General features: G+C 42.5%; 1 protein-coding gene across 2 annotated transcripts; it reads left to right on the forward strand.

Moving 5' to 3' along the window:
• Window positions 1-670: 670 nt before the first annotated feature.
• On the forward strand, window positions 671-8,281 carry PCK1 (phosphoenolpyruvate carboxykinase 1). 2 transcript variants are annotated; one of them, XM_017815218.1, is made up of 10 exons: window positions 671-811; window positions 1,025-1,236; window positions 2,604-2,785; window positions 3,405-3,608; window positions 3,932-4,119; window positions 5,057-5,219; window positions 5,346-5,570; window positions 5,667-5,798; window positions 6,505-6,600; window positions 7,202-7,656. In XM_017815218.1, exons 2-10 carry the CDS (start codon window positions 1,037-1,039, stop codon window positions 7,654-7,656), a joined length of 1,845 nt encoding a protein of 614 aa, XP_017670707.1. In that variant the 5' UTR covers window positions 671-811; window positions 1,025-1,036. The 2 variants fall into 2 exon arrangements, with proteins under 2 accessions (XP_017670707.1, XP_017670706.1); XM_017815217.1 differs by having other exon boundaries at window positions 674-811; window positions 962-1,236; window positions 7,202-8,281.
• Window positions 8,282-17,125: the final 8,844 nt, after the last annotated feature.

A 17,125-nucleotide genomic window follows, 5' to 3' on the forward strand; every position in this document is an offset into this window, starting at 1 on the left:
AGGAGGTTAATTATTGAGGCAGTCACTGCAATAGAAAACAATTGTTTAGTTTGCAAGAGCCGAAAGCAAGGCATAAGGAAAAACTTTCTCTCTCACACTGAAGGAAACTCAACATTTAGATTTATATTGGGATTTTTTTTTTTAGAATTTCATGGACAAAAATAAGACCTCTGGGCCTTGTGTATGTAGTGGTTATTCAGGCCTGTCAGTGCACACTGTTGAACTTTATACATGGATCAGGCAATGTTGCCAAGGTGAGTAAACACTCCTTGGATGAGCCTCCACTTCACAGCCAACTAGTGAGCATCTGCCTGCAAAATGTGCCAACTGCACTTTGCCTCCATGCGTGACCTCTGTGTTCCTGGTTCCAGAAACTCTTTGTACCCAACCTTTCCCACACGCCGAGCAGTTATGACGTTTTTAATTTGAAAGTCCAACTGGGTCAAAGTTTGGTTAAACTGCTAAATTTTGTAACTGCTTCAAAACAGCAAACCCAGGGGCTAAGAACCTCCGCTTCCAGCATTCATTAATCAAGTCTGTTAAATGATTACCTCGTCAGGGCTGCTTTGTTGACAACTCTGCATGATGACAATGTCAGTGGCACTGTCCCAAGACACATCCAGTGCTGATGTAAAGGACAAGCCTCCCTCACCTCAACTAGTGGGATGGACACTACCACGAATAATATTTAAGGAAGGAGGATGCGCCCTTGGAAAGCAGCGGTTGCAAGAGCTCTCCAAGGCAAGCAACACGGCTCAACTGAGAGGGACAGCAAATCCTCTCTGACATCCAACTGCACCCTGCATAGACAGTAAGTAGAATGGCCTCTATTTTTTGCACCTTGAAATCTTGATTTTAAAGCACAATCAAGTCCATTCTACCTTTGTGTTAAACCTGGTTATGAAGGTTTTGTGACATTGGTTAGAACATGTGCTAACACACCCAATATATTTGATTTTAGATTGTGATCAGTATTTCAAAGCTGTCAACAAGATCCACTACAGCTTCAATAATGCCCCCACAGCTGAAAGCTGAGATGAACGTCATGCCCAAGGTTGTCCAGGGGGATTTGGAGAGCCTGTCTCCAGAAGCAAGGGATTTCATTGAAACTAATGCCAAGCTGTGCCAGCCTGAGAACATCCATATCTGCGATGGCTCAGAGGAAGAAAACAAAAAAATTCTGGACATCATGGTAGAACAAGGCATGATCAAGAAGCTGAGCAAGTATGAGAACTGGTAAGTAGCCTAAACTAAGTATCATCTCAGAATTGTAAAATGCATTTCCCATCCTGTTTACTTTAAAAACTCCTTATAACTCTTCAGTATTTGCCTTCTATGAACATTTTGGCACTGTAGCTTACATTGGTGAAATAATCAGGAAAAGCAAATTTTTTCCTCCAAAAATTAACATAAAGCATATTATTCAATTGGACTATCAACTGTACATTGTCTCTATTGATTAGTTACATCAGGGAACTGAAATAATGTCATGAGAATTATGTAACTAATCATTAGCAATGGCTAAATATTATTTAGCAAATCTTCTTTTGAAGAATTCTACTATTTTAGTCAATTAGTTTATTCATCACATACTTTTTTGCGGCATTCAAATAGGTCTGTGGGTGTTCAAATATTATTCAGTACAGGCATTATTCATATCATGCCGATGAGCTTTGACTCTAATGTATTCAGCAAATACTTTTTTCAAATATTTCATCATTTCTCCCAACTAACTGAACATGAAAGGAGAATATTAAAAACAAGTACGTACTCAGGAATTACATGCCGATCAAGAGATCTTCGTGGAAGAAATCTGCAAAGACTTTTTAATAACTAAGTGCAGGAATTTGGCAATCTGTTTGCAGACTATTTGGGAGAGAAAAGGGCAAGATTCACCAGATAAATTATTCATTGTTAATTATATGCTTAGCTGTAGTGATGATGGTTATGACAGCCCAAGTAGAACATTTTTATGCTCTTAGAAAATTTCGATGCACAAAGGTGAAAATGTAAGACAATCCTCTCTATTGTAAATAGATGGCAAATATTCTTTAGAGGGGAAAAAGAATCTCCTTTAATAAACTCCTTCACTTTTAATCATCATGCTTATACTCAGTATTTCCTTTGTGATGCCTCTAACTTAAAGGACTACGCCAACCCACTAAGCAGGATTCTGATCCCACTGGCACTTACACCAACACTTAAAGTACTTTGCTTGGCATCCACTGAGGCTGAGGCATCATATTGTGGTCCCCATACAAAATAACTTCACACTGATGAGAATGAGAATTAAATGAGATTAACTTTTCCCTGAAAGTTAGCAACAGAGAGTAAGGCTGAGATGAGAGGCAAAGGAGGATTAACATGTAACCAGAATTCCCTAGGCCATATAATTTGTTATTCCTACTGGAAAGTCTTAAAACAATATGTATGAGAGGATTCACCTGACTGATTTTTGAGATTGGCTGTTATACTGGCTCTGTTACTTTCGGTTTAGCCTTACAAAGCATTGTACCCTTTTGTCCTAAACTGGTCCCATGGAAGGGTGAAAAGTGTTACATCAACTATTAAAGTCTAATTTTCTGGGTTTTGGTGAATTGCAGCTGGTTGGCTCTCACTGATCCAAGAGATGTGGCAAGAATTGAGAGCAAAACTGTCATCATCACTCAGGAACAGAGAGATACCACTCCAATGCCTAAAACTGGAACCAGCCAGCTGGGTCGCTGGATGTCTGAGGAAGATTTTGAGAAAGCCTTCAACACCAGGTTCCCAGGCTGCATGCAAGGTGGGCAAGAAAAAGATGAATAACACTGAATTTCTAGGATTCCAGAGACACTTACAACTATTACTAGTTACTGTAATCTTTAAAGAATGATTTTAGCTGAATATTTATATTTAGGTTTATACCCCCCATAATCACCTTGTTGGTTTCATGCACATCTTTATCATAGAACCAAATGCCTGGGCAAGTATAGTCCTCTGTCTCTTTCCAGTATTCTTTTCTTCCTAAAGAGGGGCAAAGTAAGGTATGAAAATTTGGCTGACTTTATTCAAGAAGTCACATGGCAATTAAGCAGCAGATAGGAAGTGAGATGAGAATGAGGGACCCCCCATCCCCAGCAATAATTTCAGGTTCAGCAATTTACACCAGCAGAGAACTTGGCCTCCACCCACCTTTACTCCTGGCTACAATCTGCCTGAACTGCTGCTTTCAGCATTTAAGATAAAAAGTCTTGCTACACAATTAGACAAACAGAAAGCTACAGCTCTTTAAACATCGTCAGAAGTACTCACATGACAAACATCTTTTAAAAGAGTGAGAGACAACCTCCATGTTAATAAAGATTATTACAAAAGTTCCTTGTTTTGCTCTTGGCCACATCTTGCTACTCCTCATTTTCCAGGACGTACAATGTATGTCATCCCCTTCAGCATGGGGCCTATTGGGTCTCCTCTGTCCAAGATTGGGATCGAGCTGACAGATTCACCCTATGTGGTGGCCAGCATGAGGATCATGACACGGATGGGAGCAGATGTTTTGAAAGCCCTGGGCAATGGGGAGTTCGTGAAATGCCTTCACTCAGTTGGATGTCCTCTACCACTGAAAGGTAAGAGCCATTAAAAACTGTCAGCCCTGGAAATTCCCAAGGTGTGTTTTAGAGCTGACTGCATGTCCTCGGCACATGGGAGACCCTCACCATCAAACAAGATCAGGCTGATTTGTGCAGCAGCCCTAGGTTCAAAACTCAATTAAAGGAATCAAACTCACTGAGAGTTTCATGGAAAGGAGATTATTATCCATGGTAGTTACCAGGGATTTCCTTTGAAGCATCTGGTATGGGTTGCTGTCAGAGGCCCGATGCTGATGAAACAACAGTATGATCAGGCATGGAAATTGCTGCATTCGTGAGTACAACATTCTGTTCTGCAGAACCACTAATCAACAACTGGCCGTGCAACCCGGAGTTAACGCTGATTGCTCATCTCCCGGATCGCAGGGAGATCATTTCGTTTGGCAGCGGCTACGGGGGAAACTCCTTACTGGGGAAGAAATGCTTTGCTCTCCGGATCGCCAGCAGACTCGCCAAAGAGGAGGGCTGGCTCGCTGAGCACATGCTGGTAAGAGCCACTAAATCATGTATGTTTGAACAGCCCTTGAGCCCTAAATTAGCTCCACACAAATACATCACATCTCGCTGTGAAATTAGTCTCATCTGGATAGTCCTGTAACGGTAGATATGAGTCTATCGCATGCCAGGCTTATGAGGAATAGAAAACTGCATGCCAGGCCAAGTACTAGACATTTTAAAACACTACCTGTAATATAAACCAAGAAAGATTTGGAACTTCTGACAATGGCTACTTTTGGGTAGACCCATGTACTTGAGCAGAGCCTAAACATTATCACTGGGCATCCACAAGTCTAATAGCAAAAGATTTATGCAAGTTTTCAAAATTGTCTTTCATTTTGTAAATGGTCTATGTGCTCAAAACCCTGCAAATATCAGATTTTCTAAATGAGTTCTGCCATATACCCTTCCTGCCTTTACTTTCTGCTGTCATTTAAACCTTCTACTACTGTAAAATGCCACAGAAAAAAAGAATTTCCAAATCTGTAAAAGAACAATCTCAGAAAAAATATCTGTGGACTCTGAGAAGAGCAGAAGTATCTGTGCACAAAGTGCACACTTCACTCCACTTGGGCAGCCAAAAGAATATTGCCTGTTTTTCATCTGTCTCTGCAGAGTAACACAGCTATTTGTGGTCTGTGTATCTTTAATCAGCAAAATAAAGACAAATGTTTGAGGTATATATGTGCCTAACATCTTTTAAAAAGTATAAGAACTCCTTACAGATACTCTAACAGCAAGAAGACTCTTTGATTTAAAAAAACCAACTTGAGTTATTTATCAACTATATTATGTGGTGCTTCTTCTGCAGGAACAAATTTGTGTAATTAAATATTTTATCATTACCACTTGCTGGGAGACAACTTTCAAAACGAAAAGTGCAAGAAAAAAGACCGTGTTTAACAGTTGCATTAATTTTTCAATAGATCCTGGGAATTACCAATCCAGAAGGTAAAAAGAAGTATTTTGCTGCAGCATTCCCTAGTGCATGCGGAAAAACTAACTTGGCCATGATGAACCCAAGCCTGCCGGGGTGGAAAATCGAGTGTGTGGGTGATGATATTGCCTGGATGAAATTTGATGAGCAAGGTACGGAAATTTGGAATGTTTTACAGCCCAGTACAGGTTGCTTTTAGGTGCAGTAAGACATGCTACAGAACTCCGGATAAGATTAAATCAGTATGATTTACTTATATTTTGTCATTTAACTTCCAGGCAACTTGAGGGCAATCAATCCAGAAAATGGCTTTTTTGGTGTCGCCCCTGGAACCTCAGTCAAAACGAACCCCAATGCTATCAAAACCATATTCAAGAACACCATCTTTACCAATGTAGCAGAAACCAGTGATGGAGGTGTCTACTGGGAAGGCATTGATGAGCCATTGCCACCTGGAGTAACAGTGACTTCATGGAAGAACAAGGATTGGACCCCAGATAATGGTAACCTGGCCCTCGTCACAGTCTCTCTTGGCTTTCTCTGCTGAATTCAAGTTAATTCTGCCATTATGACCTTTGTATTTATTGTGTTCTGTGCAGGGGAACCTTGTGCTCATCCCAACTCGAGGTTCTGCTCTCCAGCCAAGCAGTGCCCCATCATGGACCCTGCATGGGAATCACCTGAAGGTGTGCCCATCGAAGGCATCATCTTCGGGGGCCGCAGACCTGCTGGTAAGAGATGCAGCAGCCACATTTCAAAGCTGAAGTGCTGACCACAGAAGGGCTGAGATGCAACTGGACATAGACATAGCTTTTGTCCAACTTCTCCATGTTAGCCTTTGGCACATATGCTTCCAGCCACTGATATTTCAGTGTCTGAGTTGTTTGTTGTTAACACAAAGTAGGTAATAATAATAATAAAGGGCTGGAGAGAGATCAGGACCCACAACCTGGGTAATAGACACACATAGCAAATTGCTATACTGGTCCCAGTTTGCTTATGGTTTAACTAGTTCGGATAGGAGATGGTTAGAGAAATGAACCAGTTTTTAGATGGTTTACAGAAAAGGAAGTAAAATAACTTGTTCTGTTAAAGATCACCTGAAGTTGGAAAAGAAATAGAAGTAATGCTAAGTCTATCTAATATCATGACCACAGGACCAGATTCTATTTCCACTAAAATCTGCTGGAGGTTCTGATGTCCCAGATATCACACACTGAGCAACTAAACACGGATATGTTCAGTAATCAGTAGCCAGTTTTGAAAACATTGATATAAACTTTGCTGTAGGAGAGCAGGAAATGAACTGATTAAAAAAACAGGAAAAAATAGAATACATTATCCAATAATGTGCATTCAGCAGTATCTCAGATAGCAAAACCTGTTATAAAAATGTTTCTGGACCTGTAATTACTGAAGTGATTTTGCTCTTTACAGGTGTGCCTCTTGTATATGAGGCCTTTAACTGGAAGCATGGAGTATTTGTAGGAGCATCTATGAGATCTGAAGCAACAGCAGCTGCTGAGCACAAAGGTAAATCAAAATTTAATCTACCTACCTGTATTAAAAGCAGTGCCCTCTGGAGTGCCTGCTCTGTCCCCCCCCACTTGCTCTTTCACATTTCAGTCTTGGCAGTTAATTTTGCAGCCTGTGCATTTTCACAATAGAAAATATTTGTGCTGGAATTAAAAGCCAAATTCTCTGTAAAAGTGAAATTAAGCAAAATAATCCTTTAGGTGGCAAGCATACAGAACAGGATACAGGCACAGGGTTGCCAGAAGCCTTGATAGAGAGTTCTTGTTACAGTCTGGGATAAATAAACTTAAGTTTTCTCTTCTGCTAGAGCTCAACATAAATACACGAATGATGAAAGCCAGCTCTTGAGGATCTTCATTTAAGCTGCTTGACCTGAGATTTGAGAAATTTAATTTCCACTGATTACAAAAATTAATTTAATTTGTACCCTTTTTTGTACATCAAGGATAATGCCTGTATTGTTTCTTAAAGCTCTCTGGTTCAGTGCAGGAGGGTGGTGAAGGGACTGTGGGTATTAAACCCTGGGATGATCTGACTCTGTGCTTTAGAAGGAATGTGCTATTTATTTCCTTATGCTCTACATTTGTGTTTTGAACAGGCAAAATCATTATGCACGATCCATTTGCCATGAGGCCTTTCTTTGGCTACAACTTTGGCAAGTACTTGGCCCACTGGCTGAGCATGGCACAGCGTCCAGCTGCAAAACTACCAAGGATCTTTCATGTCAACTGGTTCCGGAAAGACAGCCAAGGGAAATTCCTGTGGCCTGGCTTCGGAGAGAATTCCCGTGTGCTGGAGTGGATGTTCAACAGAATTGAAGGGAAGGCCTCTGCCAAACCAACTGCCATAGGTTACATCCCTACTGACAGTGCTTTGAACTTGAAGGGTTTGAAAGATGTCAACTTGACCGAACTGTTTGATATCTCAAAAGAGTTCTGGGAAAAGGAGGTAGAAGAAATCAAACAATACTTTGAAGTGCAAGTTAATGCTGACCTTCCCTATGAAATAGAAAGGGAATTGCTTGCCTTAGAGATGAGGATAAAACAGCTGTAAGCTGATCAAAACTGCAATTATTTATCAATTCGCACGTACTAAGACAGGGCAAACACATTTTACCAAATCACCAAGAAGCATAACAGCACACTGATGGGCAGGGGGTTATAATGAAAGTAGGTCATAGCTTAGTTAGAATATAGGTACAGACATTCTAGAAGTAACTCCAGACCTAATGATTTATAACTGCATCGGTTGTTGTGAATAGGTGAGCAGCTGTGGGAATGGATGTGCACAGGGTCTTCAAACCCCTGATCTGTCACTTACCTGCACATAGAGCCATGATGTGTGTAAATTATTTGCCTGGTTCTGCAGATACAATCCAAACCCATGCAGCCTTCAAGCTGTAGCACATTGTTTCCATCATAGAATCCTCAGGAGTCACAGACTCTACAGGAAAGAAAGAAAAAATTAGATGCTGTATATATGTATTGCCTAAACATATTTCATGGCTTAAATATTTTTTAGAAAAATGAAGTTGTAACTTCTATCAGAGTGAAAGATGACTTTATATTACTAATGCATATTTAAGATATTGCTATTATATATTACTCATGTTCCTGTGATTTCCAGATGTTTTGAATGGCTTGTTCTTAAACTATAAAATAAATGTTTATACAAAATATGATCTCATTTCCAGTATTCTTGCTCTTTATAAACTACATGCATATAAATTGAACCTCCTGTAAATACCTCAGCACAGGGAGAAGTTCACATGTGGAAGTTAGATGTTGACTAGAGTTGATCTGCTACTCCTTAGCCAACTAGTTTAAGCCACATGCTGTCTTTGCAACTTTAATTTAAGCCAAAGGAATGATCCAGGAATTATGATACCAGCTGTGAGCAGTCATCCAGCTGGTGACGTACTCTCCATAACTGGGCATTGTTAGTTAGTTCAGGCATTTATAAAATAAACCACCCTCTAGGAAAGCCCCATAATAGGACCTTGCTCATTTGTTAAAGTCATGGGATTTGTCTCTGTTCCACAGCACCTTGGCTTTTGCAAGAGTAACTAGTGCAGCTGTTGAAGTAAAGACAGTTTGGGAAGAGTTTTCTGGATTTGTTGAGATGCCTAAAGCCTTAGAGCTCAATGAAAATCAGGGTAGGAGCCTGTGCTGGCTTCCTTGTAGATCCAAGACACTAAAACCATCCCATATTCTCCCAATTAAAGGTGTCATTTATGTGCTTCCCACATCCCTGGCAGGTATCCTGCTTTTTCACTTTGAATGCTTGATCTCCCAAAACATAAGGCAAATATTTGCTTAGCAAAAAGAAAATCACTTACATTGTGTAATAAGCCTTTTTACAGCCCCCACTTCCTTGCAAAGCAAACAGTACCAAGGCTGGTCAACAGATGCCCTTCAAGGTTTGCTAGGAGAGGTCACATAGTCTGAAAAGGCTGTGACTACCTCCTGACTCCATGTTTAAGACTGAACACAAATATTATCAATTCTGAAGCAAATAATTCAGTACAAATCAATAAGTAGGACACACAAAGAGCAGACAACAGAAAACTCAGAGAGAAGTGGAGGAGAGTGGAGCAGCCTCTGTAGAGATGATCATCAGTTGTGTTCAAAAACCACATCTGCATGGATCTGGGTCTCCTACAGGGTCATCTTTAGCATGTGTACTCTTGAGAGGGTGCCAAATTAAAAGAAAATTAAGATGGAAGACAGTAAATAAGTCAGAAGAAATGAGCCAAGGGAGACTGGAACATGCACTCCTCAGATTCAAGGACTACTATCAAGTGTATAAAATAAAGCTGTTAATGAAGTAATTCTATAAAAAACTGAGGAAAAACTTGGGCTGTTCCCAACTCATATGACAGTATTGGACTGGTATTTGGGTAAGTCTAAGGAAGAACAAGGAGATCTAAGAAAATTATCATGCTAATATCAGAGAGTTATGGCCAGTTATTATTTACAGTCTCAGAGTTTCCTATGGGCCTCAGGAAAGGATCCCTGAGCAGTGCAAACGTGTTCCAAGCACAGTTTGAAATGCTGCCCAGGGGATGTACAGAAGCTCGGGGCTTTCCAGAGCTCTCTGAGCAGCTCCAGGGTGCTGTTCTGCCTTCTCCAACACACCCAGGCTCTGACGACTGTTCCAAAGAAACGACTTGTACTTCCTGCCAGGGGAATCTGTGCCAGAGGCCCAAGCCCAGCAGGCATATGGACATGGGAAAACCAAGTGACACTTGTCCCATAAAATGCTGCTCCATGAGGAGAAAGGAACCATCAATGTGATCATACAGCACACATCCAGCAAGACTTTATAAGGTGCCAACTGTCTTGAGAACATCAGACCCAGCCCAAAACACTGGATTTCATGTTCATACTAAACCATTGCTGTCTCCTCCTCACCCCAAGAGACTGGGGAACTTTCCTGTTCTTGAACACCCCCGCCCCTGGGTTTTCCTCTGGGTATTCTTTCCAACTCATGGACAGTGCCCATCACGAGCTCTTCTGGCAAAAATATTTAAACCATTTGTGGTTCTCCCACTCTGCACATTTTAACCACGTGCACCTTTTTGAACATTGCTCAGAGACTGACAGGGACGCAAATCATTCCGGAAACCAGAAAATGGGGGGAAAAAACCTGCTGTACTGTTAAAAATGAGAACAAGAAAATGACTTTTTTTGCGTGAGTCATTCAACAGCTCCTTTGTATGTAAATATATCCTCAACCCATCAGCATCTATGGGGAGTACAATTTACATTTTGAATGATCAAAATGTTTAGTATTGGCAGAGAAAATGTTTAAAAAGAGAGAAGGCAGTGGTTTAAAATTTAGAAACTTAGTCAACTGTGCCAGATTATGATCTCAACCTCTCTCCCTCCAACAAATACTATGCTCCATAAAAACAAAATGCTTTTAAATTGAAATTTGGAAGTTCCCCTGATTTTCAAAAGAAAGAGGGGAAGGCAACAAATGCAATAAATTTCAACAAATTAGTAGAGAAATATAAAACTTGGCCTATTAAATGTGATTCAGGGAAGGGAAGCACAGGCAAGACTAACACATGAAGTGCACGGAGCCATAACATTTGCAACAGCTGTGTTATGAAATGCACTTGGTATTCTGGGAAGCAAGAAACAAAATACTTTGTTAAAACACTTGTGGATGTACCAGTGGCTGAAAAGAAGAGAGACAAAATTAAAATCACAGTTTAACCGTTAATGTTATTGATGATACAATCTCTGGTACCTTGTTTATGCCATGATTCACTGAACAAGACAACACTGTGATGGATGCACCACATCCAAGGAAGGCTGTGCTCAACTCCCTTAGATTTAGCACATTCCCTCAGGCAAAAAATCTGGCCTCAGTGCCAAGTACTCCTATTAGCACAGATAAATTAGCACAAAGCTCAGACCTAGACCTTGGTCCTATCCTTGCACAGGTTGAGAAGCTTCCAAGCCTGATGCCAACCTTTGGACTCATTTCTCATGTTTCAAGGTCAAGTTTTGACTGTGTTTTGTCTTGTTCCTTCAAATCCCTTTCTCAGATGTCAGTCTCAGCAGTAATTAGCTTGAGTATATAAGATATCCACACACCTGTATTGTGTCAACATGATGAAGGTTAAGCCAAATAAATAAATAAAACTGGAAAGCAACATCCAGCTTGCTGCAGAACTCTCGTTGGAGTAAAGTGAGACCCAACCTCAAACCTCTCACAGTTTTGTCATGATAGGGCTATTTTCTGGAAAAGAAGTAAAATTCAGAGAAACAGCATTTGTGCTATGGGAAATGCTGTTTTCCAAAAACCTTGGCTACCATAGTAACATGATTTATTCCATACTTGCGGCAATATAGTCAGTCAGCTTCCTAACTGAAAGACAATTATCATAACTAGAGATGTACCTGGCTGGAAGACTATGGAAATGCTGCTTATGGATAGCAAAGCAAAGTGCTCCAAATTCCAAATTAGTAACCATTAGTGGTGATCATGGAGGGCATTTCTGGCAGTGGTTTAACCTCAGTGCTACAAAAGGGCAAGTTGGTCAAATGGGTGTTGGCAAACCCCACTCACCGAGATTCCAAACCACATCCTGCCCCATCTGTGAGTCCGTATGCAAAACAGCAAGGTGGGAAAAGTGAGAAAGGAAAAAACAAATTGCTGTTGTATGCCTTTACTGCATTCTGCAGCCACCAGGGATATAACTTTACCAGAGAAGGATTTTGTGAGCAAATTGCAGAAATCCACATACATTGTTATTCAAAATTCAGGCTGTGTCTGATTCTTGCAAACACAAATGTTGTTATGGTGCCTTTGCTGTAAGAGGCCATGCAAAGACCTCTGAGCTGTCCCAACCCAGCGTGAAGGTCTTTATGCTGCCCTTGTTGCCATCAGTGACATTGGTCACCCTGGAATTCATTTTGCTCCTCCTCACACGGGTGTTATTGGACTTGCTGTGGCTTTTCTCCAGCCTGAGCCTGACCAGATATAGGTTCTGAAATTATTTGCCTTCAGCTTTCCTTCAAGCCCGTAAGCTTCTAGCAGAACTATTTCTAACACATCCCAGAAATGTTCTTTGTGTCTTCTTTGGACATGTCAGATACTAGCCACTGAAAAAGAGAAAAACATCTGTTTTAATCCTCCCAAAGGAACATATCAAAGTTTTTGTGCTGTTATTTACGCAGCCTCAAGGGCTTTCATTCAGCTAAAAAAAATCCCTTTGTAAACTGCTGCATTTCATTTTTTTGGTTGTTGTTCTTTTTTTGAACCAAGCAACTAGTTTTTGCTCTTTTTCTTGTAAAGCATCGCAACACCATTTCCCAGGTTGAGATGGCCAAGGAATGGTCCTTCCCAGAAATTTGATCCTGATAAACAGCTGTTCTCCAGAACAAACTAAGCTCATCCTCCACAGAAAATAGCTTCTGGGCTCACAGTAAATAGATCCTACCCCTGCTTTGTGTAGATTTGAGGGCTTTAAACTAATCTGAACTCTTCCTCCTTCTCAACTCATCAGTGAAATCCTAGGAAGGGGCTGTCACCACGGAGGAGGCTGGCACAGCAACGGCGTGTGCGTACAAATGCCATCTCAGCTATGAATGTGAAGAGCACAACAAACCCTCCTCTTACCCACCGGAAACCATCACTATATTTGTCTTCCTGAACAGATGAGAAACTTCCCATGGTGTTCTGGAGCTCCAGATCCTGAGAGCAGCTATGAATAGCGGCTTTAAATTTAACTGAGGCTGGAAAGGGAGTGAAACCTAAAGCTACAGGATGATGCCAGTTCAGCTGGCTGGGAAGCCAACAGAGCCTGGCTTGCAAGGGGCATGGAGATAAATTCCCACCCACGGGGTGAACATCACCACCAGTATCCAGTAACGCTGCAGAAATGGGGTGAGTTTGCATGATCTGGCACCACTGAGTGGTACAAATCCCCCAGGAGTCATTCCTGCTGGCAGAAACCAGAAAGGTGGCAAGATCCAAGTGAAGCTTCTGGAGGTGGCAGCGTATTGCACTGACCTTCACAGAGCAATTTGACTCCCTTGTTCCTCTTCCTGTAGCTCACACAAGTATGCCCAGGCTAAGGCAAGAGTGCCTGAACTTTTGCTCCCCCTCAGTCACTGGATTGCCTTGATGCTAAATAGCAACTCCATGAAGAGCCATGTGAATGTGACAGTGGAGCTGGGTGGCAGAGCTCCCACTGGCTTTGGTGATGACAAAAAGAATCTGTGGGTTTTTTGTGGGGTTTAGTTTTGTACTTTTGGTCTGGTTTTGCCTTCAAAGGGACACTACCAACAGTTATTTGAAGCTCCAGAGGTAGCCAGTAGAAAAAAAAAAAAACAAAAAACAAGCGCATCCAACTATAAATTTAACTAGGAGAGTTGTTGGGAAAGGGAGGGGGAGGCTGTTTGAGAGCTGCAGGTGGACTCGTGGTCTTAGAATACAAAAACAATGGCCTTCTGACACTACTAAGTAGAAACAGGCCTCGGATTCCATGGAGTTTTCTTGGTCTTTATTCCATTAAGACAGAAATCTGGCTCTGTTTCATCATAGTTATCTACACTCCAGCACCCTTCCACCCTTGAAGGAGATTAGTAGTGATAATGCATCTGCTACCTGCCCCAGCAATAACAGATCTATGTGGAGAAGATTACAAGAAATTGTTTGGACTTCTGCCCAGTCCTAGAAGTCCCACCAACCATTTCCAAAAGTCCCATCAGTTTTTATGGCTTGTCTCTCAAGAAGGCTGCTGAAACCTACACGAAGGAGAGACTTTAAAAAGATTTTTGCAGACATTTATTTCTGGCCAAATTATGATTGCTTGGAGGAAAAAGAAGCCACCATACAAATCTTGTTAGAGACTTCAGCAGGAACTCACAAACCCATGCAGAACAGAGATAAGCTAAAAAAAGCAATAGCATCCAGGAAGGGAAGACAGACCAGCCAGCCAAATGCAACTCTAATTCCAACCCGTGACAGACCCCTGGGGCAGCTCCAAAGCCACTTAGCACAAGCGTGGAGCTGGGCCAGGAGGAGTCGCTGGCACCAGAAGAGCAGCTTTAGCAAGTCCAGACTGATTTGCTGAGCGGGACAGACTGGGACAGGCTTGGTACCCCCAGTACCACAAACACACTGCTCCCCACCTCCGAAACTTCCAAGTGAGACAGCTCCAGGGACAGCTTGATCCCTGAGCTCCCGCGCTGCAGAGCACGCGCCGTGTGCGTGCAGGGGAAAGCCGAGTCACAGCACATCTGTTAACAGCACAAAAACACACTGGCACTGCTCACTGTGGCTTGGCAGGGGAACCTGGATCAGCCGTCTGCAGTCCAAGGTCTAAAGGGCAACCTGCCTTCTGAGACGCCTGTGGCTTCAAGGAATTGTGTCCTGGAGCGGATTCAGTGCCTCGGCAGCACACAGCCCGCACCGGGCTCCCGACACTCTGTGCCACACAGGAGGAGAATCTCCCAGGGAAACAGGGGAAAAAACCCAACACCCACACACAGGGCATCTCCAGGGGCTAAAGGCTAATCCCTGTCCCTCCAGTGGACCTCACCAGATGAACTGCTCCTCCAGGACAGGCGGAGTACATGGCACACCAGCACAGGATTACCAGGCACTGGGAGTATTTACTACAGCCAGGACTGGAAAGTGCTTTCTTTTCAGCGATACAGTGCACAGAGCTGCCAGGAAGGTGACTGCACTGATTAGTCTTGTGCAGGGCTGTGGGACTGCTGACAACTGTCTGGCCTGGGGGTCCCCAGGCAGCACTGCTCAGTGCTGTAGGAGGAAGGTAAAGGAGGGGGACCAGATGGTTTCTAGCAATGACAGCTAGAAAACTCCCTGCAGGCTGTGTCAAACTGCTGCTGTATCTCCAAACAAGCAGCTCTCACATATAGCTACACCCTTAGACAGTAGAAGGTGGAAGCTTCTGTTCCAGTTGCTGGAGAGCAGCTCCCAACCTCCTGGTCCAGGTGAATGTGTGTGCTGGATGCTGTCCCTGTTGCAGACACAGCAGGAAAGCCAGAGAGGGCATCAGTTCCCAAGACATTTATAATGGTGCTGGTTTTTTCGAACTATGAATTTGAACAGAAACCATGTTGCACCCTAAATGTCACTGCTAGGCAGAAGGAAAGTCATGAATCTTCAGCAATCTTCCCAACATCATGCTTTTAAAGCATAAAATGAATATACATTGGAAGAAACACTACAGCTGTGACTGCCTTGGTGAAGCCATTAACAAATGCAGTGTAACATGTCCAAGTGCAGTCAGCCCTGTCTGGGGGCTGCCAGGTCTTTCTCCCATCCTTCTTCTCCCCCTGTTGCTCTGCTTATTGTTTGCTTCATTGTTAATCCCACCTAATTTAAAAATAGGAAATTGATTTCTTATGTATCCATTACAAACCAAATCATTTCTTTATTACAGCAAGGATCATATTTCATAAGCAAGTCATGGAAAATTAAAACCATGTCTGTTGCTTTGATGAAATAATGGAGAAAAGCGCTGGAGGGGAAGGCACAGACAGCTGGGGGCTGTCATGCAACCAGTGGTGCAAGTTAACTCTTTGCTGGCACCCCGGGCTCCCACTGCTGCCAGTTCTCCTCCCTCAAACTTCTGCTGGTAGTGCTAAGTACTCCCTTATCACTAAACCTCCAAAGCACCTAAGAGCAGGAGTGCAACCCCTCTGCACAAAGTAGGTCAATGATTTTGGTGACTGGAGGTGGTGTTGTTAGCAGAAGGTTTGCAGCCTGCCTGTGTGCAGAACTGGATCCCTCCTGATACTGACACCACTGAAATTCGGGGCCTGCTGCTGTGGCACAGTGAACATGACACAGGGACACACAATACCCCCCTCAACATTAGCCTAGGAGTCCTTGTAGCATAAATATTTCCAGACCTTGAGCATATTAGACCACTGTGCTTTGCTGCTGGGAAGGGGGATTTAAACCGAAGGGGAACCACATTTGCCTGGATAAATACTCAGCATACATTGCCCACAGGTTATGTCAGTACAGCAGGCACCAGATCAACAACTAGTTAGCAGTGTACTGTGACTTGGGGTAGGTTATAAATTAAAACAAAATCCAGTGTGTGCATTGCTGAGGATTTATGGACTGTTCTAATGAACCTCCCTGTGGAGCAGATAGGACATGGGTCCTCTGAAAAGTAATCCAGATAAGTACTGCATCTCAAGGACATTGCAACATCAAACCCAAAGTTCATTGGCTACTTCATTAACATGTTGATCTCTAGAAATTACAGCCAAAAACACCCTCTGCAATTTCCCCATCAGAAGCAAAAAACAAGAGTGAGCTATTACTGCAGAATTCTTTTTATAATTCCTATGGATACATCTATAGATGATACAAGTGCCATTTCTGAAGACAAAGAGTAAGCAAAGCTGTCACAACAGATCACAAGCAGACAGGCTCCATGAGAATGAAGGGTATAGCAGAAGAGATTGTTGCACAGCAGTAATTCATGTCTAGCCTGTTCATCCCTCTGAGCAAGAAACTATTTGCTTTCACTTCTTTGGGATACGAGTCTCCCAGTTTGGAAAAAAAGACCCCATTTTACATTGTCTTGCAAGTCTGTGTTACTCTCAAAGCCTGCCATAGAATCATCAAGTTAGGAAAAGACCTTTAAAATCATCAAGTCCCCATGGCTGAGGGACTTGCTGATCTTCCTGGAAGTTAGGGACAGACAGATTAACATACTGAAGTAATTCTTACACCAGGTAAGAGGATTGGAAACACACCTCACCTGATCCTGCCCCAGCTCTGGGAGGAGCCCAGCCAGGCAGCAGCAGGTATTTACCGGTTCACTGCAAAGAGCTTCCTAACAAGTGAGCCAAAGAAAGTCCTCCTAAAACTCTTTATGGTCCTTTTGTGCTGATGATTCTCAGAATGGAAAAACAAGTTTTGAAACTCAGTGGAAGGGAAGGAAACGGGCTCCTTCCAGGAACATCCTGCATCGTCCCTCTAGACCCACCCCCTGTCTGAAGTTGTGCCTCTG

The sequence above is a fragment of the Lepidothrix coronata genome, unplaced genomic scaffold (assembly GCF_001604755.1).
Source record: "Lepidothrix coronata isolate B3197 unplaced genomic scaffold, Lepidothrix_coronata-1.0 Scaffold49, whole genome shotgun sequence".
Lineage (NCBI taxonomy): Eukaryota > Metazoa > Chordata > Aves > Passeriformes > Pipridae > Lepidothrix > Lepidothrix coronata.